General features: G+C 33.1%; 3 protein-coding genes across 5 annotated transcripts; 1 reads left to right on the forward strand and 2 right to left on the reverse strand.

The window, feature by feature from the left end:
- Nucleotides 1–1,678: 1,678 nt before the first annotated feature.
- LOC122289585 (cytochrome P450 71A1-like) lies at nt 1,679–5,535 on the reverse strand. The gene is made up of 2 exons (XM_043096724.1): nt 2,454–5,535; nt 1,679–2,381 (listed from the first exon to the last, which is right to left on the reverse strand). Exons 1-2 carry the CDS (start codon nt 3,384–3,386, stop codon nt 1,776–1,778), a joined length of 1,539 nt encoding a protein of 512 aa, XP_042952658.1. The 5' UTR covers nt 3,387–5,535; the 3' UTR covers nt 1,679–1,775.
- A 147-nt stretch (nt 5,536–5,682) lies between these two features.
- LOC122289586 (serine/threonine-protein kinase AFC2) lies at nt 5,683–9,833 on the reverse strand. Of its 3 annotated transcripts, XM_043096725.1 has the most exons (11): nt 9,624–9,833; nt 8,521–8,716; nt 7,997–8,177; nt 7,835–7,883; nt 7,625–7,739; nt 7,183–7,283; nt 6,794–6,950; nt 6,641–6,705; nt 6,456–6,553; nt 6,261–6,363; nt 5,683–6,164 (listed from the first exon to the last, which is right to left on the reverse strand). In XM_043096725.1, the coding sequence occupies exons 1-11, from the start codon at nt 9,738–9,740 to the stop codon at nt 6,018–6,020; spliced, it is 1,329 nt and encodes a 442-aa protein (XP_042952659.1). In that variant the 5' UTR covers nt 9,741–9,833; the 3' UTR covers nt 5,683–6,017. The 3 variants fall into 3 exon arrangements, with proteins under 3 accessions (XP_042952659.1, XP_042952660.1, XP_042952661.1); XM_043096726.1 differs by lacking the exon at nt 8,521–8,716 and having other exon boundaries at nt 9,624–9,781; XM_043096727.1 differs by lacking the exons at nt 7,625–7,739; nt 7,835–7,883; nt 8,521–8,716; nt 9,624–9,833 and having other exon boundaries at nt 7,997–8,160.
- An 8,745-nt stretch (nt 9,834–18,578) lies between these two features.
- Nucleotides 18,579–21,785, forward strand: LOC122290214 (cytochrome P450 736A117-like). Its single transcript, XM_043097801.1, has 2 exons — nt 18,579–19,540; nt 20,903–21,785. Exons 1-2 carry the CDS (start codon nt 18,629–18,631, stop codon nt 21,515–21,517), a joined length of 1,527 nt encoding a protein of 508 aa, XP_042953735.1. The 5' UTR covers nt 18,579–18,628; the 3' UTR covers nt 21,518–21,785.
- The last annotated feature ends 1,714 nt before the right edge of the window (nt 21,786–23,499 follow it).

The following is a 23,499-nucleotide window of genomic DNA, read 5'->3' on the forward strand; positions in this document are numbered from 1 at the left end:
TACACCCACCCACGAGATATATATTATCTGCTGGAATGAGACGCGTGGTGCATAATTTCTCTCGATTTTGTTTATTTTTCTTTATAAGTTGTTTTCTAGATTTTATTTCAAATTATTTATATATTTTAATCATCTTATTTTAAGGAAAGATGATCTGAGAAGGAAGTAGAAAATTCTAACATTTTTGAAAGAAGATCGAGTCCAAATATCTATTTATTTAATTAATTAATAATGTTAAATACAGTTTTAATATGTGTAATTTCTTATATTTTATTTGAATAAAAAAATATGACTCATTATTAAAAAGTTAATTTTTTTATGTGGATATCAGATTTGTCTAATTTTTTTTAAAAAGAGTGTACAAGATTTATACTTCTTAAAATTGTACATATCATTTTATTTAAGAGAAGTGATATTTACAGTCTTAAGGTGTATAAACCACGCGTATTTCCTTTAAAAAAAATTGAGTAAATATAAAATTCAAATAAAAAAATCATTTTCTAATGTTGGACAAAAAATTTTTTTTAAAGAAAATATACAAAATGTACACATCTTAAATTTGTATCTAATATTACTCATTATTTAATTATTTATGGGCCTGGCACTCCTTTATGCCAAGTTTTTAAATGGTTTGATGCTTGAAAGAAAATTTTAAAGTTATGGACAAAAGAAATTATGGATTTGAGTTTTCGTGGATGTCAAGTTAAGAGTATGGAAATTAATGTCTATTCGTTTTATTCAATGCTTTCTAATATTTGTTCTTTTAGAAATGATAGTTGTCTTAAATTTGTAAGCATCATACAATTATTTTAAAAATAAATAAATAAATACGAGATCACATAAAAAAATTTTTTAATTTTTTAATAATAAATTTTACTTTTTTTCAAAACGACTGCATCATATTTATAATACGCAACATTACTCTTTTAAGAATTGAGTTTTTCTTTACGTGGGTCTTAGATTCGTACACTTTTTTGAAATCTTATATAAGTTTAATGAAATTAGACTATTCAAATCTGATACCACTTAGATTCTCATTTGGTCAAACATCTTAACTTTGAGTAATATACGCACACAATCTGATAGCAGTTGCACCTGCTCAGATTTTCTCATAAGGTCATGGACAGTTTCTCATGGTCAGATTCCTTTTGCTGCAGTTTCCAAAAGATATTTTGAATGATTTGCGAAAGAGCAAAGCCTCATAGAAACAAGCCCAGGATTCCAAGATGATGATCCTGATGACTTTAGAATCAAGGTACCTAGAAGATGTGCAAATGAACTTATGTATTTGCAAATGAAGTTATGTTTCATCAGTTTCTATCAGCTAAATAGGCGATTATTAACAGGTGGGTATTTACTAGACTCTTGAAGGTATTTATTGAAGGAATTCATGAATCCTGTTTTGGAAGAACACTCCCCATCTTTGGTGTTAAGCTTGTTTTACATTTGGCCAAGGGATTTCTGGAGGAGAACTCCCATTACAGAGCACAATTATTGGTGTTTTGTATGTTAGTTCAGAAGTGGTGCCACTTCTTCCTTCCTTTTCGGTTTATTGAGTAGTTAATGCTGCTCGAAAAATTCATTCGGACAGAAATCAATGTTGTAGAGTGAAAGAAATGTGTTTTTGGTTGATGCACTTTTGCATTTGTATTCAGTCTACAAAAAATAATATCAGAGATTACCAACAAAGAAGTTCTTAATATCATTAAGGAGACAGCTCTATGGCAATGGATAGATAGAAAAAACATAACAAACAGATGACTATGGATGTCTTATTAAGTAGAATGCAGCACTGGTACAAGGAGAAGAGATGTTTTCCTCCGAATGAGTAGCCTATAAATCTCAGTCATGTCAAAGTCCTCCACAGTTGCACCATCAGGCAACTCCCAGTCAAACCAGTAGAGGAGATTGGCCAACACATATTCAGCTTCTATGATGCTGAATGACATCCCAGGGCATGCCCTTCGTCCCCTACGAGAGGGGATGAATTGGTCATGATGGCCTTTGAAAGCAACGGAGTTGTTAAGAAATCTCTCTGGGAGAAACTCCTCTGACCTGTCCCATAACTTGCGATCCCTTTGAATTGCCCATGTGTTGATCAAGATGGTTGTTCTGGGAGGAATATCATAACCTACAAGTTTAGCACTTGCAGATGTGCTGCGAGTAGCCATAACAGGAGGATGTAACCTCAAAGTTTCTTTGACAATGCACTTTAAGTACTCCATTTGATCTAGATCAGCCTCATTTACTTTTGATTTTTCTCCCACCACTGTTCTTACCTCTTCTTGGGCTTTCTTCATCACACCAGGATTTTTCACAAGCTCTGCCATTGCCCATTCCATGGTTGTGGCAGTGGTATCAGTTCCTCCCACAAACATGTCCTGCAAGAAGACAAAAGAAGTACTTAGTTTTGGTCATGTGTGTCTGAATGAGTGAGTGAGTTGGAGAGATACCAGTAGGAGTGCTTTGATATTGTCTTTTGTGATATCGATATCAAGCATGCCATTCTTCTGAATATGGAGAAGAATATCCACAAAATCTTTCTTATCAGATTGGTTGCTATCCCCTCTATTTTCATGTTCTTCAATTATTTGATCAAGGACTGCATGTAATGCTTTAGAAGTCTTCCTCAATCTTGCAGAAAATCCGGTCAGAACATCAACCCATCCCAGCCATGGAAAGAGGTCTTCAAAGCAAAATGCTCCTATTACTTCCATTGCCTTCCTTGATAACTGCCCACAATTCATGCTACCTTCTTCTCCTCCATACTTCTGACCAAGGGAGGATCTAGAAGTTATGTCGTTTGAGATAGTAACAAGCATCTCACCTATTTCAATTGCTGCTCCATTCATACACGAGCTTCGTATCTTCTCGACCATCTCTGCAACTTCTTCTTCTCTCACAAACTGAAATGCTTGCACCCTTTTTTGGCTTAAAATCTCAAGAACACAGATTTTCTTGGCTTGTCTCCAATACTCACCATAGGGACAAAAAGCAATGTCAGTGCATCCATAGAAAAGTACATTTGCTGCCCTTATTTGGGGCCTATTCAAGAAAACCACATCATGGTCCTTCATGAGCTCCCGAGCTATTTCTGAGGATGAAACTATAAGAAATGGGGAATTTCCAAAGCGTAATAGCAGAATAGGGCCATACTTCTCAGAAAGAGCATGGAGAGATTGGTAGAGGAGTGTCCCTATCTGGTGAAGGTTGCCAATTATTGGCAATTTAGGAGGAGAGGGAGGGAAATTGAGTTTTCTACCTCTAGTGAGCTTAAGGAGATGCAGTAAGGAGAAGAGGAGAAGCAGGGAGAAGAGGAAAAGATTTAGCAGTGTGCTTGAATGTAGAAGTTGCCACCATTTATGCAGCAAGGTCATTGGATCCATTCCTTGTTTAGCTCTTCCTTCTGCTTCAAAGATTTTGCGGTAAGTGTCTAGATAATCACAAGTATTTGACACATAACAAACATCAGCCTGGTTTTAGCCTAAAGATTATAAAACCTTAGCAAATTTCAAGCCCACGCTGCACTGGTTTTGCCATGTGAAATCAGAGTAGTTTATACCTAGAGTATAGTATGGACACAGCGCTTTTGGATGATGGTAACCACCTGCTTATTTTTTCAAGGCCACTTGTTCAAGACAAAGATTGTCAAACCTCTTATTAAATTTGAGGACCACGGTTGAAACTGAGTCATATTGTTAGTATATAGTTGGGATTTTTGAATCTCTCTTCCAATCAATTTAGAGTTTTGGGACAAGTGTGATTTAACGACAGTGAACTTCACGTGTTTGTCTCTCTCTCACACTTAAGACTCTTAAATTCGGATAGAACAATCTTGGCCCAACATACGGGGATAGATGATAGAAGTCCCACTTTCTTTCCTTTTTTAACTTCAATCGTACTAATGAAATATCTGTATTGGTCTAAATAGGCAGGTGACACTGATTTGACATTTGAACAACTTAACCAAATTTCAGCCCGAAGACGATTAAATTTCTAGCAATGTCAATGCTATCGCATGCTTCAGTGCTCATGCCAAGTGAATCCGAATACCGAAAATGTCTAAAATATCGAGGTTGAAGACAGTGTCAAAGTCTTTTTTAGACAAATATTCAATGTAGATTCTTTCACAAAATGTCTAAAATATTCCAACTTCACTTTCACAAAATCAGAACATAGAGTCTTTTCTTTTTTTAGCTGTGTACAGTTGAAGCCTCCTCCTGGCTTTCTTTTTCTATCTTTCGCTCCTATTCTTGAATCTTTGTTGCTTCTGAGTGTGGTCTGAGCTGTTCGACCTTGATTAGATTTGGAACGGTAGGCGTGAATTCCTCAAAGCTTCCGACCATAGGACAAACCCATGTGAGGTGGGTCATTTTTCAAGGAGATATATTGGCTTCCTAAATTGTTTTGTGCATTAATTATGTAGGACCCAGAACCTGCTGTAACCCATCTCAACCGCTACTTTTGTTCAGCGTGTCTTGGATAAGAGGTTTTCCTTCGGTAGTTCCAAAGCATTTTCAGCTCTTCAATCCATGGAGCAAGCAATTGACCAATGTTTAACAGTAGTGGAACCAAAAGTTACTGGTGCTATGAATGCTAAGGTGTTGAAGGAGTTTGTTGGCTGAGATTTTGAAGCTGCCTTACAGCAGATGGGTCCCCTTAAATCCCCAAGGCCAGATGGCTATGGGGCCTACTTCTACCAGGCCTACCGGAGTGTAATAGGAGAGAAGGTATGCAAAGCTATCTTTAGTTTCTTGAATGGGAGGGGAGTTTGAACTGTTGTATTAACTTTACTCATAGTGCTTTAATTCTAAAGGTTGATAATCCCTCTAGCAGTTTGTGAATTTCGACTCATTAGTTTGTGTAAGGTGCTACATAAGCTTGTTTCCAAAATGCTAACTAATAGGTTGAAGAAAGTCCTTCCATCCCTTATTTCAAACAGTCAAAGTGCTATTATTCCGGATAGATTGATCATGAATAATATCATAATTGCATATAAAATACTACGTACCGTGAAAAGCGATCATGAATAATATCATAATTGCATATAAAATACTACGTACCGTGAAAACCAAACTAAAAGGAAAGGAGGGATGCAATAAAGCTAGATAATATCATGTAGCATATAAAACACTCCTGCTCTTTTCTAATGTGTTAAAGCTTTAACAAGTATAGAACACTTGTTTATAAATTTTACCACATTCTTCTTCATTCCTTCCCATCATAAATGATGCTTTAGATCTTGGTATATATTCGTACTACCGAAGGGCTACATAGAAAGTGTTGTGAGCTTCCTTAAAATCCTCTCTTAATACCCGGATGGCTAGGATCATTTTTGATCGACTAGGATCACTTTTTGATCCTTGAAATATAAAAATAGTTTAATAATTTCATATTAACATTTTTAAATTCATTAACAAATTGAAGTATGTCCGTACACGTTGCCAATAATATAATTACCGCGTATTTACCGTACCCTATAGCTAATATATTGTGTATCAATGAATAAGGCGCAAGGGAAAAGCCTCATCTGATTCGGTAGTGACTTCCGTAAGACTTTTCTGAACATGATTCTATAACATGGAAGATTAGAGGAGAGATGGCAAGGCTCGCAGAGTCAGGGTCTTATTAAGATTTTAATATTTAAAGAAAATTCAATCCATCATTCAAATAGTTCACAACTAAGTCAAAATACCATTTCCTTGTATATACTTCAGAATTTTGTTAGCTGATGATCCAAAGACTAGCCACTAGGTACAATGCAACCTAAAAACTACCAAATCAAAATGATCAAAGCAGCGATTGAATGGAGAGAGGTATGCCACAGAGGTGAGAGTGTGAGACAATCTGGACACCGGCAGGCCACCTTTCAGTCAGTGCGTGATATTTACAACATTCAGATTTTAACATCAATCCTTGGACTGGCCAAAAAGATGCCCGGCTGGAGGCATATTCCCAGCAATTCCCTCTTCCTTGTAAACCCACAAGAAGCGAAACCTCAATGTGCTGGACCGGACTCATCTCCTAAGATGGTCCCTAGAAAAGAATGGATGCCTAAGGGCCTCACGAGCTGTTAGTCTATCCGACGGATCGTATTTAAGCAACCCCTGCAATAGATGTATGAGATCCCCCGCTGAATGATCAACATGCTGCATTATCAGGTTCTGGAAACAAAATATTGAAGATAATAATAGATTAGTTAGCATAAAACTTTGCAAAGGTCATATTGGAATTCATGCAAGTATTTGATGTGTAGAAACCTGAAGCCGGGGAAGCTTCATTACAGCCTTAATACTCTCCCTTGAAGTTGCACCATCTGGCCAATCCAATCTACCTCTTCTAACATACTTCTCTGCATGTCGACTGGAAGGACCAATCCAAATAAATGAGATTAATCATTAAATATTCCCTTCAAAATCAAAATTGAAGTGTAGGAACCTCTGTGTACAACTTACTCTACTCTCTTCAACATGTGTTGTGGTAATGGACCAAACACCCGCACCATCATAGCTAGATGTTCCAAATTCTCGTGTGTTTGAAACAATGCCTCGCCCTATAAATTGGTCCGTATAATATGCATAAATATAATATTAATCATTCATAATCATACTGTCACAACTAAAAAGATTCACAGAAGTACCGTGCACAACTCCACTATGATGCAACCAATACTCCATATATCACAAGGATAACTCCATCCAAGTCCTATAAAATCGTTGAAAAAAATTCAGTTCAAATGCTGTAATATAGCAAAAAACAAACATGAAATTTTGTTTCCAAATAAAAAACTAACCAAGGATGACCTCAGGTGCACGGTAATGTCGTGTAGACACAATATAACTCTGATCTTGACGCTCATAAGTTGTACTGCCAAAATCAATCACCTTGATGGCACTTGACTTGGGCACTCTTTTAAAGTAGGAGCCATCTTTCGGTGATCGGGAAGAATTCTGCATGTGGCAGCATATTTTAGAAGAAATGCTCTCCAGAGCCATTCATTTGTCAAAAAGCAAATAGTATAAGCAGCAAAAATAAAATGCATTTAACGGTGCAAACAAAATGCCAAAGCCAGGCATGGCATGTTGTTACCAGCTAAAACTGAATCTTAATGTCAACCAATATATATATATATATATATACATATACATAGAGAGAGTGAGTCAAATAAACAAAGAAAAACACCTTATAATCCCTGTAATCAGGAACTTTCACATATTCTGAAGAAACTAGGAGTACATTCTCTGGCTTCAAGTCAGTATGTATCAGATGCAAGTCATGCATAACTGCAAATGCCAATTAACACGAAAATATTCAGGAAACAAAACCAGAAAAAATTAGACGCTGGACCCAGTCAGTGAAAGCATTGCAAACCAACATCATTCATAGCCTATTCCAATGATTTTATGTATTTGATGAATGAAAGAAATGGAGATAAAAGTGAATGATGTATATGACCCAACAATATCACTAAAGAGTAAATGGAGATTTTTTTAATCAGTATATAAAGTAAATGGAGATTAATCAGCATATCACATTCAGACCAAACAGACTAAAGAGATAATAGCAAGGCAGAGAATCATATTAAAAAGTGAAAAAGTAACTAGCATAGAAAATTACTACACACATGCTACACATTCCAATAGTTGTCTGCCAATCTCACGGACTAGATCAATGGGAAATGAGCGATAATTGTTTTTCCGTAGAAAATCGTATAAGCTTGGTCCAAGCTTCTCAAACACCTGTGGACACCATTTGAATTCACCCACAAGTCTTAACCCCAAATTATTTGTGAGTTGGGGAAATTAATCCATGATGAAATCAATCATATACTTACAATACAGATATGGTTACGATAGTCAAACCAGTTCCGTATTTGCACACAACTGCAAGGAATAAACCCATTTAACAATTGCCAATTGCCAAAGAGCTCATGAAAGCTTCTTAATAGTACCATTATGGGTAGAAAAAAAAGTTAACCAATAAACAAAGTACTCACCGGTTGCCACCTTTATCATGTTTACCAAGTTGTTGTAGCATTTCAATCTCTATCATAGCTGCTTCACGATACTTCTTAATTCCACGGACAATTTTGATGGCAACCATTTCCTTCTTTTCTCTATCCCAGCACTCCAAAACCTGTCCAAAAGTACCTTCACCCATTTTGTTGTGGATCTTGTCTGCAAACATCAACAAAGACATAAAAACGTTTAGAAAATTAAAGTAGATACATCTAGAAATTGATTTAATAAAATCGATCCAAATACAAACCCACAACCAATAGACACCTAATTTCCTGCATGCCTAGTTATATGTAGATCATAACCATTTCTAATTGAAGTCGAAAGAATTTAGAGTGAGAAATCTAACATAACTGTGACGTATAAACTTAAACCCTATCCTACTGCAAGAACAAAAACTAGTAAATAAAAATATATGAAAAGGAATTGTTAGCATTTTCAATTTCATAAATCTGACAAACAATAAGCATAAATGTCTTTAATGATGGTAAAGTGAAATTACAGCGAGAAGTTAAATTTTCTCCAAGCTCAAACATGTAATGCCCATCTTTGTCATCATCTCGCCTTGGGGGAGAACCATTTCGTGCCACTCCCTTCTCATATAAAGATGAACAAGTGGTATGGTCTGAGGGTGCTCTTGAAGGTGCAAAGCTCGTAAGATTCCCAACCTCTTGTCCACAAAACATTCCTACCTGAGCCTACACACAGCCATCCATTCATGTACCACTCAAGAGATCAAATTATATTCACACCCCTCCCCATTTCTTAACAACCTTTGCCAACATCCCTTGATTAAAAATTCCCAAATATCACAGTGAAACCATAACAGTATAAATTAAAATAAGGAACCCAGTAAATCATGTAGGAAGAAAGGTGTAGACTAAGCACACAAATAATATATATTGATCCGAGTGTTATGGGCAAGACAAACGAAATAAATTTGGATCAATATATTTTTAATGCGTAAAAATATCCATTGAACTTTCCCTTTTTTGATATCTTTTTCACAAAATAATGAAAACCAAATAGAATTTCTCCAGAATAAATTAATTTCACTGATTCTTCAACCAAAAGAACGAGTACCGCTATATGGTCGGAATAAAAAAATCCAGAATATACTCGAACCAGAAATTCCAATCAAATAAGTGCAGATCTAGTTCCAAGCAAACGTATTTTATGACATCAACCTAACCCACTCTTCAGCGAGACCCAAATCTCGACGACTAAAGGATCTATACAAAAATTTCCAGTAAAAAGGTATAAATATTTGATTGACGGTAGCAGATCCCAATCAAAATAAGTACATAGATGTATACGTATGCATACGGAGTCAGATCCATATCTTTAAGTAGGTAGATCTGCCTTTTCTTTCAAAACGAACAAAATTCATATACATGATTTGATATTAAAATTAGGGGAGAGGGGGGATTTAATAAAACCAATATACCGAATAGCAGATCTGGCGAAAGAAAAGGAAAATCTGTAATAAAACACAGCTTACACGCAGAAATCAGACCAGATCAAGATCTTGAAAAACATGATTTGTTATCATGGAAAATAATCGGATCTGAAATCATTAGCTGGGAAGGAGGCGAAAGATTATACCTTGGGGGCCTGAGGAAGAACGTCCCAGCCCAAACGCGCCCTCTTTGCGGGTCGCCTATCCATGTGCGTGTGAGGAAATTCCGTCACGCGCTCCATCTCCATGATCGGGAAAAGCATCAAATAACAGATTTTTTTCACAGAGAGAGAGAGAGAGTTTCCTTCCGAGAAACAAACAGAGGCGAATGAATGAGTTCTAGGCGAATCCGATCTAAACCTAACCCTAATTTTAACCTCGCATAAAGGCGTGAGTCGGTTGTTGAGGCGAAATCTGTCCGTCCACGTGTCGACTATCTAGCCGTAGTTTTGACTGTTGCCCGCAATTATGATTCTTATCCAGCTCGCATTACCTGTAAAGTCTTTGGGCCCTTGGGTTCCTTAACTACAGTTTATTTTGGTCCAGAATAGACCATGGTTAAGTTACCTTTTCCACAATTTCATTTTTTTTTTATGGGAATGATTATTATTCATAAAAAATAATATTTATAATTATAAAAAATGTAAGTGTCCAATAATTTTTAAAAAAATAAATAAATATGAGACTCGTATAAAAAAATAAATTTTTAATAATAAATTCTACTTTTTATTAAAAAAGTACGTAATATTTTTCTAACTATATCTAATATTATTATTATTCATTGCTTTTTTTGTGCTATTTGAATGTGAATTAAAAGCTTTTAGACATTACCTTTTTGTATAATTTATAAATAAATAAATTCAATCAATCAATATAATTATATAATTTAATTAAAAAAATTTGATTATATAAAAATTGACTTCAAAAGTAAAAAAGATTAATTTTTATAAAATTGAATTGATTTTTAATTAAATTATATAATTACATTGGCTGATTGAACTTATTTTTTTTAGATTAATATGCAACAACATCACGTTTTCGGACTTTTAATATAGATTCAAATAGCAAAAAAAGAATAATATTACCTTTTTTTTATAATAATTTTTCTTTTATTTTAAATTTTTAGGCCATTGTTCAATTTAGAGATTAAAATTTAGATAATGCTACTCAAACCGAGGTTGATAAAGAAAGTCAATTGACAAGTGTAAATACATTTTTTATTTATTTTTAATTATTTTTTAATATATTTTTACATATTTTTAAAAAATAAAAAATAATATCAATTTATTAATAAATACTTTCTTAATAATTAAATTAAAAAAATTTAAAAAAATAATCCATTTTATCGGTAGAAATTATTAGTTCAAATAACATTTTCTTTAATATTTACATCATCAGAAATTAATTGTAATGCTATAGATTATATTTTTATCCTATTTTTATTTTATTATAAAATATGACACATTTATTATTATTAAAACTTTTTTTTTTTTAAAAAAATTTAAAGATTAATGGATTATCACTCTTCATTATAATGGAAAAAGAGTAGAATGAAAAAGTAGTCGTAAAATCTTTCAAAAATTAAATCTAAATTAGCAATAATTATAGAGTCATAACACGTCGGTTACAATGATTTTACAAATTTAAAAACACGGCAGAATTAGAAATATAAATATAAATACAAATCATTCTCGAATTTCCGAAAGTAAGCACACAACAACCACAGATGTGGTATGTACCTCAAACTTCTAGAAATCAATCGAAGATTTCAAACATAGATGAAATATTTTATCTACCTTATCTCTATAATAATATAAAAAGAAAATGGTTAAAACACATAAATTTAAATAGACCAAAAAATGAAAAAACAGCATTAAATTATTGGCCTTTACGGCTCAATATTATAGATTTCTACTAAATTATTGGCATTTCGGACACAATACTATTATGAGTTTATTATAATGTCTTTTGATTTAACTAATACTCACACCACTTTCATAGATATTATGAATAGAGATTTTAAGGATTATCTAGTCGAGTTTGTGGTAGTTTTTATTAATGATATCTTTATTTACCCTTGATGTAGTAGAGAATACGAAGATCACTTGAGGGTCCTTACAAAATTCAAGAAATGTGAGTTCTAGTTACAATAGATCACTTTCTTGGAACAAGTGGTATCAAGAAAATGAATCTTGGTAGAAATGACAAAGATTGAAACAATAGTGAAATGGGCCAAGCCAAGTAATGTTAATGAGGTACAAAATTTCTTTTAAGTCTTGCCAGTTATTATAGAAGATTTATAAAAGGATTTTTGAGTATCACAACTCTAATAACAAGGTTAACAAGGTAGAATGAGAAGTTCTTATAGATGGATAAACGTGAGAAGAGTTTTCAGAACATGAAGAAAAGATTAGTCACTGTGCTAGTTCTTACTATCCCCTCAGGAAATGGTGGGTTTCTTACATACAGTGATACTTCGCTGAAGGGATTTTGTGTTTTAATGCAACATTGAAAAGTTATTGCATATGCTTCCTGAAGGCTTAAAAACTATGAGCATAATTATATGGCACACAATCTAGAGCTTGTGGCATGGTATTTACCTTTAATATATGAAGACATTATCTTTATAGAGAGAGGTGAGAGATTTATATCGATTAAAAGAGTCTAAAATATTTTTTATTTTCACGCAAAAGGAGCTAAATATGAGGCAACGTAGATAGTTGAAACTCTTGAAGGACTATGATTGTAGTATTAATTACTATCCAGGCAAAACAAATGTTATAGCAGATGCCCTTAGTCGGAAATTGTCCTCCAATACACTGGTACCATGTATATCTCCCAAAAGTATATATTGTTGGATATCGAATGAGCAAATATTTAGGTAGTCGGATACCCAGGCCAGACTAAATATTTTAAACTTAGGTGTGACATTGATGGACCAAACTAAGGTTGCCAGGCCAGTGATATATAGTTGACAAAGATAAAAGGAGAGATATTAAAAGGCAAGAGGTCCGGCTATTTAGTATCAAATGATCACACCCTGAGGTTGAGAGGGAGATTATGTGTACCTAATGATAGAGAGATTAGGGATTTGATTTTAACAGAAGCTCATTGTTCGTTGTATACAGTTCACTCAAGTAGTACCAAAATGTACTAAGATTTAAAGAAACATTTTTTGTGGAATGGAATGAAGGGTGAGGTAGTGACATGAGTAGCATAGTGTTTGACTTGTCGATAGGTCAAAGCAAAGCGTTAGGGGCCCTAAGGTACATTTTAGCCACTTCCTATAACAATTTGGACCTGGGATGAGATTGGAATGAATTTTGTTTCGGGGTTTCCTAAGGTACTAAAAGGCTAGGAGGCAACATGGTTGATTGTTGACCGATTGTCAAAATCAGCACACTTTATCGCTATTCAGATGACATACTACATGGATAGATTGGTAGAGCTATACGCCAGAGAAATTGTAAGATGACATGGGATATCATCTAAGATTGTCTCTGACAGAGATACTCAGTTCACTTCGGCTTTTTGGAGGAATGTACAAAAGGAGTTGGGAACTCAACTAACTTACAGTACAACATTCCATCCTCATGGTCAATTAGAAAGGACAATTCAGATCATAGAAGATATGCTCAGAGCATGTATGATGGAGTTTAATGGTAGTTAGATACGGTATTTAGCACTTATTGAATTCGCATATAACAACAACTACAAGGAGAGTATTCAGGCAACATCACATGAGGTTCTCTATGGATGTAAGTGTGAGCCACCCCTCTATTGGGATGAAGTGGGAGACTTTTAGATACTTGGGCAAGAAATTATTCAAGACATGTCTGAGAAAACTTCAATTATCGAGAAGAAATTGTAGTTACACAATAAAGACAAGAGAAATATGCAAATGAATGGAGACGAGAATTAGAATTTGAAGTAGAAAACAAAGTATTCCTTAAGGTTGCGCCAATTAAAGAGATAAGGGGATTTGGTAAAAAGTGGAAGTTGAGGTACATAGGCCCTTTAAGATCTACAATGTACATATTAACAATTTCACCTCAATTATCTGCTATTGACGATGTGTTCCATATCTCTATGATCCAGAAATATGTCTCGGACCCCAAACATGTATTGGAGTACAAGCTCCTCCAGATTTGTGATGACCTTGTCTATGAAGAGTATCTAGTGGGAATATTAGCGCAGAAGACCCAAGTCCTACGAAACAAAACTATCCAAATGGTCAAGGAGCTCTTGAGTCACCACATTGGGAGAAAAGCCACTTGGGAACGTATGGATGCCATGAGGGATAAAAATATCTCTAACCTCTTTTTTTTATTATTATTGAGGTATAATTCATCTCGAGGATGAGATTTCTTATAAGAGGGAAATTTGTAACATACATGTTGTTGATTTTATTATTATTATTATTAATTTTATTTATAAATGGGATAAATGTATTTAAATATTTTAAGCTTTCGTTCCTCTCCCCCTCCTTTAGGAAGACCTTTCAGCAGATTGAAGCTACTATAGTCAGTAATAGACAAAATTGGAACCCGTTGAGCATCTCTCCTACAATCTCCTCAAAACCGCAATAGTCTACTCTCACATCAATCACCATAGCCAACAGCCATAGACTTCCTCACATACTCATTAGCCAAGAGCCAAGCACTATCATTCACCATCCCAACAACCTGGATCTCCTCCCTCATGCCAACAGTATTATCAAGCTTGTATAACCACCAACCCCTGTTTTTCATAAAAGAGATAGAGCACCAATAGCTCCTATCACCCCAAGTACCAAAACGAGAAGCCCAACTTTCCAAGTCGACGTCATCCAGCCACTAGAAGCTAAGTATTACCCACCAGTTGGGGAAACTAGTACAAACTCAGACATCACTAACCTCTAACGTACCAAATCCATCCACCGATTGGGGACAACATAATACGCCAACCAGTAAATTTTCCTTACACTCCACAATGGGTGTTGACCCTGCCTTTCTCCTCTATCATTTTCCCTCTCAACCGTAAGTGACTAATTACTTCTGCGAGTATTTTGCTTCTACCTGCTGACAACCGCCGTAGGGAGAGTTGGAAAACCACTCAGTCTACACAAAATCAATTGACCGAAAGCCTTTTGTCAACCTTGCAATGTTCCTGTAAGCCTACATTTGATCTCTTTCCTCCTTTTTCCCATTATCTTCTCAGTCTAATGGCATTGAACTTTTCTTTGCCTCAGTGTTCCACCACCATGCACAAAGGAACTCAATTAGTCGCCCATTGTAGTCTTTGACTCAGTCACCCAGCTCTGTCGCATTTTCCCTCTCACTTAGTGAGTCTCGAGTCTTCCTCTATTGCTCAGTTACTCTTTCGTTCACAAATGAAGTTATCATGTGACCTCTGCAAAGTATGAAACACGTAGACTTGTAATTTGAACTTGCTTTACATTCAGTTTGTATTACTTTGGGCTTACTTTATTATTTTTAGTCTCAAAATTATACTGATAGCACTTATAGGTTTAATCTATATTATTAAGTATTAATTTTTACAATTAGATTACAGTAATATATCACCAGAGGTTGATTTAGGTTTGAAAACTTTATATATGGTATTTATATATTATTAGTATATATTAAATTTATATAGAATTGAATAATTATTAAATTATTTTATATAGTATGTAATTAATTAAATAGAATATTATGACACGTTTTTTTAGAAAATTTAGTGACGAAGTGAGATTTTGAAATCAGTGATGTAAGGTAAGTAACTTGATCATAAAATTAGGATTGACACACATTAACTAATTTAGATAGATTAACTATTAAAGTTAATTATTTGGAAGCCGACTTTTGTGTACCACGCATGACATGGAATATGTAAGCATGACATCCATCATAATACACGATTATGCTTAATTCTACATTCTATAGTTAGTAATGTTATTATGTATGACATACATCTCATGTCACATAAAACACATAAGTTTTCATATGATAAAGTATAAGATAAATATCAAGCTTAAATATAAAATGTCTATAATAATACATGGTACCAACGTAGTCATGGGTGGATGTTTAAGCCACGAACATAAGCGTGGCTTAACACAATTTATTATGATACAATCAGTGGCTTCCCTTGTGGCCATAGAATGTGAGGCCAATGCATAACCTACACATATGATTAATGTACGGTGGTCAATCATATAAGTCAAAATAAAAGAAAATATTTATAAGTTATGGATGTCACGAACATATGTTTGAATAGTCAAATTTTATTCTCTCAAGCATTTAAAATTTTTTGAAAGACCTTTTGCATTTGCTATGTTTATGTTATAGTGGGTTTCTTATTGTCTTCAACACATTTTAATTTTATTTTGTATTTTTAACCAACCAAGTGAGGAAGAAGATGAGGACAAGCAAGCAGACCAAACCTTGCATGGAGCAGTCTGATCAAATCTAGTCCCACACTTTTAGATAATTTTACATTTTGATAATAATTTTCTCAATTTAGTTTGCTTGGAGAACTTTGGTTACTTTGATATTCAAGACATGGTTTATTTAATCACCTTTATATGAGATAAACAATTGTTTTATTAATTATGCAAATCTCTTACTTAGCTTTATTTACGAAAGTACGTGACATCCCTAACTTAAGGGAAGTGGGTGTTATAGAAAACATTAGCTTGTTGTAAAAAAAACTTGTGTTTAATTTGGTTAATGCCACCACTTTGTTTTTTGCAATATTTTACGTTAAGATAATAATATTTTATCACTATATAGAGTTTAAATTAATAATCTAATAAATGTTAAGTGGAGTAAGCAAAAGATAAAATATGTTATATTAGTTAAATTTTAACTAATAGGATAGCTAATCCAATACTACTGCTCCCAAGTACTCAGTCATCCTTACCTTAATCAATGCTAACTACATCCATGGATCAGTTTATTAATAATGCTCACTTTGGTCCTTCTGATTGTTTCAGTAGTTTGCTTATCTCCTCGCTCTTCTGCTTTTACTCCCAACACTCTCCATTGATCATAACTTTATCATCTAGAATGGTTACAAATTATTATTTAGATATAACTATTAGAAATCAAGCTCTTACCAATATAATTAAGAATGTAATAACCGGAAAAGGTTTGGATAGTAAGTTACTAAGTTGAAATGGGATGAAAGTTAAATAAAATATTATTAGAATATTATTTTTTATTTTAAAATCTAAAAAAATTGAATTATTTATTATATTTTGTATAAATATTTGTGAAAGTTATAAAAATTAAATGAGATAAAATGAGTTTTAAATACATGCAAAAGAGTCCGGTTTGCACTAGGAGGGTAAAATCTAACATAATCTTTTCTCTTATGGGTAATAATGTCACTATTTTTTTTTTTTATCTTAAATTTTGATAATCTTGAATTGCAGTGGTTGACATAATACATTTTAAAATATAATGACGAATAATGCTACGTATAAGTCTTAAATAAATAAGTTTATTGTAGATTTTTTAATAAAAAAATAGATCGCACTAAAAAATAATAAATTTTTTAATATATTTTTAAGTGTAGTTTATTTTTATTGTTTTATAAAGACTTACACAAAATTATTTTTTCAAAAATAATTATATGGAGAATTTTTTTTTTTTTCAAAAATCTTAAAAGAGTTCAAAAAATTAAAAAAATTTCAACAAAACAGTTTCAAATCTATATATATATAATAATAAAAAAATCTCTTTCAAAATGGATGGACCCTTCAAAATCTTGTTTGGTTTAACTAAAATTTTCAAAATATTAATTTTCAGCTAGGCCTCTTTTGGATACAAAAAGAATTTCATATCTAATTTCTTCATTATAATTTTTTTTTAAATTTTCATAAAAAATATAATAAATAACTCAACTTTTTTAAATATTAAAATAATTATAATAATTTTAAAAAATAATATTATATTTAACTTTCAACTTTCATCTTAACATACTATCCAATCAACACCTTAACATTAAACCAAACATCTTTAATTCTTTACAAAATTTCTATTCAACAACTTTTCATACAACTTTTCAACTATAGTTATTCTCTTTTACAAACTTTAATATAAAACTTATTTTCAAAAAGTAAATTTATTCAAAATCTCTCTCTCTCTCTAAAAGTCAATCTAAGAAAATCTCTTAAATATTCTCATAACCAAATATATATACGAGATTACGATTCACAACCCCACGAGTGTGTGGTCCTTAATTTATTCAATGAAAAATGTTAGTTATTATACTCAAAAAAAGTCATGAAAATAAATTGACAAAGAATATATTTGTTATTGAAAAAATGATATTTGTAGTCGTAGTTGTACAAGTATCGTACAGTTTTAAAAAAAAAATAAATTAATATAAAATTTATAAAAAAAATTAATTTTTTAATCGTAAATTTTACTCTTTTTTAAAATAATTATATAATATTTATATATTTTATAATTATAGGTAACATTACTCTTATTATTGTTTGGTCACACCTTATCCATTGACGTGTTAAATGATTATAAAAGTCTCAATGACATTACAGGTATAACATTTTGTCGTCTTACGGCCTCGATCAATCTATAGATTCTCATTGAAATTAGTGATCAAATAAAATGAAGTTCAGACGACTTCAAAAATACCCTTATAAACCAAATTAAAAACAGAATAAAATTAGGAATGCTACTAGGTATACAAAAAATTATGTAAAAATAAATTTATAAATTAATATGAATTTATGACAACCTTATGATAGGAGTTAAACATAAAATTCTGTTCTAGTGTGATTTTTCAATTATGCTAAACTAAAGATCTTTTAAATAAAAATATTTTTAAACTTTTGCTATGATATTTTTGTGATAAAATATTTCTCTAAATTAGATATTTTCATTTATTTTGTTTTTGGAAAAGTTTAGCAAGTTGCCTAAGTTTGCTCCCTATATTAACCGCTCACGTATTTAAAAGTTTTTTATTTGATGTTTGAAAGTGACTTTTAATATGTTAATATATATAAATATATATTTTATAAATATTTAAATATGTTAGAAAAAAAAAATAACTAGTGGGCAGACCACGCGATAAAGAGAGCTCCAGCAGTTTGACCAACTTCGTCTTGCCGATAGAGCATCGACTGCATAGATACGTCCTTCCTATGGATCCCTTCGTTATCTATGGCGTTCCCTTTCTTCTATTTGTAGTACTCTTTCTCCCCAAATGGCTCTCCATAATCCCTCCTAAAAACGTGCCGCCTTCACCGCCAAAACTTCCACTCCTTGGGAACCTCCACCAACTAGGTTTGTATCCTCACCGCTCCCTTTCTGCACTGGCTCAACGCCATGGCCCGCTCATGCTGCTTCACCTCGGCCGTCGGCGTGCTCTAATCGCGTCGTCTGCAGACACTGCTCGCGAGATCATGAAAACCCATGATTTCATCTTCTCCAACAGACCAAAACTAAGCATTTCCGACAGACTTCTCTATGATGGAAAGGATGTGTCGACAGCTCCCTATGGGGAGTATTGGAGACAGCTGAGAAGCATTTGCGTGCTCCAGCTTTTAAGCAACAAGAGGGTTCAGTCTTTTCGATCTGTAAGGGAAGAAGCAGTAGCCATTTTCCTGGAGAAGATAAGAGATCAGTGTTGTTCGTTGTCATTGCCGGTACATTTAGGCGAGATGTTTGCATCGCTAACCAATGATATCATTTGCAGAGTGGCTTTTGGGAAGAAGTATAGTGCAGGTGATCAAGATGGGAAGAAGTTTGGAAAGTTGTTGGGAGAGCTTATGAAACTGTTGGGTACTTTCAATGTGGGGGACTACATTCCATGGCTTACATGGGTAAACCGCATCAATGGTATTGATGCTCGAGTGGAGAAAGTCTATAAAGAGTTTGACCAGTTTTTGGATGGCATACTTGAACAGCACAAAAGAAAGAGCAGAACTGGGGATGGAAGTACTGTTCTAGGTGAAGATAGAAAAGATCTGGTGGACGTCTTGCTCGAGATTCAAAAGGTCAACGCTGCTGGTGCGCCCGCCTTGGACGACGAAAGCATCAAAGCACTAATCTTGGTACTCTCTCTCTCTCTCTTCAAAAAGAAGATTATTTGATTAATTTAACCCAAAAAGGGTAAAAAGATTCTGATTGCCGGTGTTGTTACTTAATTTAACCAAAAATAATTTAAAAACAGTAAAAACAAATGAAAAAGATTATTGCGGTTGAGAAACGTTTCTTCCACGCGTGAACTAAATTCATAAACTGAATGTCCTGCAACAAATTATAATTTTTTTTATTATAAAATAGATCTGATATATTATATTAAGAAAAAATCTGATTGTTAGCAATTCTGCATATCAATACGTGCACTCATTCAACGTGATTGGTCAAAAAGTCAGATTTTAATAAAAATAGTACCAATTTAAATTTTGAATATAAAGACAATAATATTGATTAGTAAATTCTTTTGTACGTAGCAAAACTCTTATATTAATGGCTCTTTCTCATTTTGATTTAAAGATAAGATGAGATTGTATCAAATAAAAGTTAAAAGTTAAATAAAATATTATTTTTTTAATATTATTATTGTTTTGAAATTTGAAAAAAAAAATTGAATTGAGATTTGAAAAAATAGAATTTTTTATTATATTTTGAGTGTGAATTTGAAAAAGTTATAACGATGAGATGAAAAGATATGAAATGAAATACTCTCTGAATCCAAATCAACTCTTAAGTCACATAAATTTCTAAATTTACTTTCCTAACATATGATATACCACTTCTCTTTATGCTTAAAGTTCATTAATATTAGATAGTTATCATTAAATAAGATAGATGATAAACTGTCCACATGAGTGCTGCCTATATCCACCTTGATTTTTCAGAATTTTCAATATGCAAAGTGGTTCTAGTCTTGTGGTTGGTGTTATTAAAGAGAAATGATGGTTGTAGTCGTGATTGTGCAAATAACACACAATGAATTTGAAAAAAATTTAATTTTTTAATAATAAATTTCACTTTTTTTAAAAGTAACTACACAACACTTATGCATTCTACTACTATACGTATCATTACTTGTTATGAAAAGCCCGAGTTTGGGTTTTTACATGTCGACAAAAAATAGGCAACCAGCTTTGTTAGTTCAGCCTGGCTTCAAAAATGTGTGAGTATATAAGATTATTTTGACTTATGATAAATCATGCAAAAATAATGCTTCCTTTTCATATAAAATTGTATATGTATATATATACGAATTGACTTGGTTTTGTTTTTCTCTGTGAATATCTGAATCGATTTCATGCCTTGGGTGCAATTTTTACATGCTTTCTATTGCAAGGTATATACAGCATTTACCTGCCAATTTATTTGTAACTTTTTTTTCTTCTGAAGTTTTCATCTTTGCCATATAAATTTTAGTCTACCTTTGATTATTGCAGAATATGTTTGCTGCTGGAACTGATACTACTTACACAGTCCTAGAGTGGGCAATGTCAGAACTCTTAAGGCACCCTAGAGTCATGAAGAAACTGCAAGATGAGGTAAGGGGGATTTCCCAAGCCAAAACCAGCATAAACGAGAAAGACATAGAGAAAATGCAGTACTTGAAAGCAGTGATCAAAGAGACCCTTCGGTTATATCCTCCATTCCCATTATTAGTTCCTAGAGAATCAACCCAAGATGTTGAAATAAAGGGCTATCACATTCCTGCTGGAACCATAGCCTTCATTAATGCATGGGCAATTGGAATGGACCCTGCACTGTGGGAAGAACCCGAGGAGTTTCGACCCGAGAGATTCTTGAATTCTTCTATAGATTTCAGAGGACATGATTTCCAAATGATCCCCTTTGGAGCTGGAAGAAGGGGATGCCCAGGAATCACATTTGCCATGGTTACCAATGAGCTTGTGTTGGCCAATCTTGTGCACAAGTTTGATTGGGCATTGCCTGGTGATGCATGTGTGGAGGATTTGAACATGACCCAATGTGTTGGTCTTACCGTCCATAGAAAGGTTCCCCTCCTTGCTGTTGCAAATACTCGATCCTATGTATAAGTCGGGGAAATAATTCTACCATTTATGGCATGGTGGCTATGTGTTGCTTTGGAAATAATGAAATAACTTTACCATCTATAAGTCGGTGTAAAAATGTATCATTTGTGGTAGAGAAGTGTCATTTATTATATTTTTAATGATCGTCCTGTATCAAATGATCAAAACCAAGAGGTGCAAGAAGTACTCCTAGTCACATTTTATCAATTTTTTTTTTTTTTTGAATTTCTAAATCTTCATCATTTTAATAGCTGATGTATCATTACATTTAGTTATGAGCATAAAATTATAATTATAGATAATATTTTTTTTAAATTTTTTAATTTATAAAGTTATGCAACTCTCAATTTATCTTATTAACCCTCTTCAATTTCCAGCCACTTCAATCTCTAATTGATTCAAGGTCCAGCCTCTTCAGTTTCCACTGAACTGTATTATTCCTTCTCTGTTGAAGGTGATTTGCAATGGAGAAATTTTGCTACGATACTAATGAGTAATCAAGCTTGAAGTTGATAAAGCTTGAATCGTCCATACAATGGAAATCACCCTCCTTGAGCGATAAACTGTGTCTATTTGCTCCATCAAAACTAGCATTAAGGCTCCAAAAGACCATCGCTATTTAACACATTCAATATTCTTTTCAACACTAAGGTAATTGCCATGACTCAAAGGTCACGATATTTTCATCCTTACGTTTAAGATGATTTGTTTGTTCTACAAGGACAACTTATTCCTTGAACAGCTCTCACTCAGCTTTATGAACACTATATATTGGGCTTTCCAAAATCAATCTCTCTTTCTGGGGCAGGAGGAGAGTGATGGAAGAGAAGCCAACTGCTAGGCTAGAGTCGGCAATGGCTCAACTAGAGGCACTATGTTATGATTTCAATTCAATTGTAATGAAATTTAATGGAAGGAATGGAGTGAAGATCGAATTCTCAAGAAATTATGTAATATTATTGATAAGGGGGATTGTTCGAGACAGTCCTAACCTCCAAGAACTTTAATGAGCATACATTTTTCAGATGATTTTTCCCCCATATGGTTCCTCACTCTAATATTATCCCCAAGGCAAACAAACTAAGCAAATATGCTCTTAACACGTGTAAAGCAAATAATGGAATTACACAAAAATGCAAATAAAATAACTGTTGAACTCAAGATTTCAAGTTTCATGTGATTATAAATCTACACATGGATTTTGATGATAACAAATGAATTCAAAGAATAAAGGAGTTTCAAGCTCAAGTTGTTCACACAATGGAATCAAGCACATCAAAGAACCAAGCATGAGCAAGAAGGAAACAAGTTCACATTAAAGTCATAGAGTAATGTTGTAAATCTCTTAAAATTCAAAATTAGGATTAATGCTCAAAATTAATATTTTATCATAAAGCATTAAAATACATTTTCTACATGTGCATGAATATTTTTGAAAATTAAATTTGAAAATTTTGAAAGATGATTGATTGTCATTTTTTGCATGTGCATGCCTTGATTAAAGGGTTGAACTTTGAAAATATTAAAGATGATTGATTGTCATCTTTCACATGTGCATGTTTTATTTGAATATTTTCAAAAGTGATTGATACTTTTTTAGACTTATACAAAAGGTAGATGATTTTGTTTGAAAAATTTGAAAAGTAAAGTGTGCTCATTTTGTCATATACAAAAAGTAAAAGATTAGGTTTGAATTTTTTGAAAAGGAAAGTGTGCTCATTTTGTCATATGCCAAAAGTAAAAGATTAGGTTTGATTTTTTTTTGAAAAAGTGAATGATGTTGTCTTTGACAATTGAAAAAGAAGAACCTTTTATTTGAATTTTTTGAAAAAGTGAATGATGTTATCTTTGACATGTAAATCTTTTTAAATTTGAATATGAAGTCTCATATGCCTATAAATAGATCATTTGAGAGCTTCACATTCACAACATCCAGAGCATACAACATTCATTCAAAACTTTCATTCTCTCTTCTCTAAGCATTG

The sequence above is a fragment of the Carya illinoinensis genome, chromosome 12, assembly GCF_018687715.1.
Source record: "Carya illinoinensis cultivar Pawnee chromosome 12, C.illinoinensisPawnee_v1, whole genome shotgun sequence".
Classification (NCBI taxonomy): domain Eukaryota; kingdom Viridiplantae; phylum Streptophyta; class Magnoliopsida; order Fagales; family Juglandaceae; genus Carya; species Carya illinoinensis.

What these genes read in the sequence shown, in the direction of transcription:
- LOC122290214 (XM_043097801.1), top strand. Translation starts at nt 18,629, where the DNA reads ATGGATCCCTTCGTTATCTATGGCGTTCCCTTTCTTCTATTTGTAGTA. An exon ending in GCATCAAAGCACTAATCTTG is followed by an intron (nt 19,541 to 20,902) that starts GTACTCTCTCTC and finishes TGATTATTGCAG; the next exon opens with AATATGTTTGCTGCTGGAAC.
- LOC122289585 (XM_043096724.1), bottom strand. Translation starts at nt 3,386, where the DNA reads ATGGATCCAATGACCTTGCTGCATAAATGGTGGCAACTTCTACATTCA. An exon ending in ATATCAAAGCACTCCTACTG is followed by an intron (nt 2,382 to 2,453) that starts GTATCTCTCCAA and finishes GTCTTCTTGCAG; the next exon opens with GACATGTTTGTGGGAGGAAC.
- LOC122289586 (XM_043096725.1), bottom strand. Translation starts at nt 9,740, where the DNA reads ATGCTTTTCCCGATCATGGAGATGGAGCGCGTGACGGAATTTCCTCAC. An exon ending in CACATGTTGAAGAGAGTAGA is followed by an intron (nt 6,364 to 6,455) that starts GTAAGTTGTACA and finishes TGGTCCTTCCAG; the next exon opens with TCGACATGCAGAGAAGTATG. An exon ending in TGAAGCTTCCCCGGCTTCAG is followed by an intron (nt 6,165 to 6,260) that starts GTTTCTACACAT and finishes TTTTGTTTCCAG; the next exon opens with AACCTGATAATGCAGCATGT.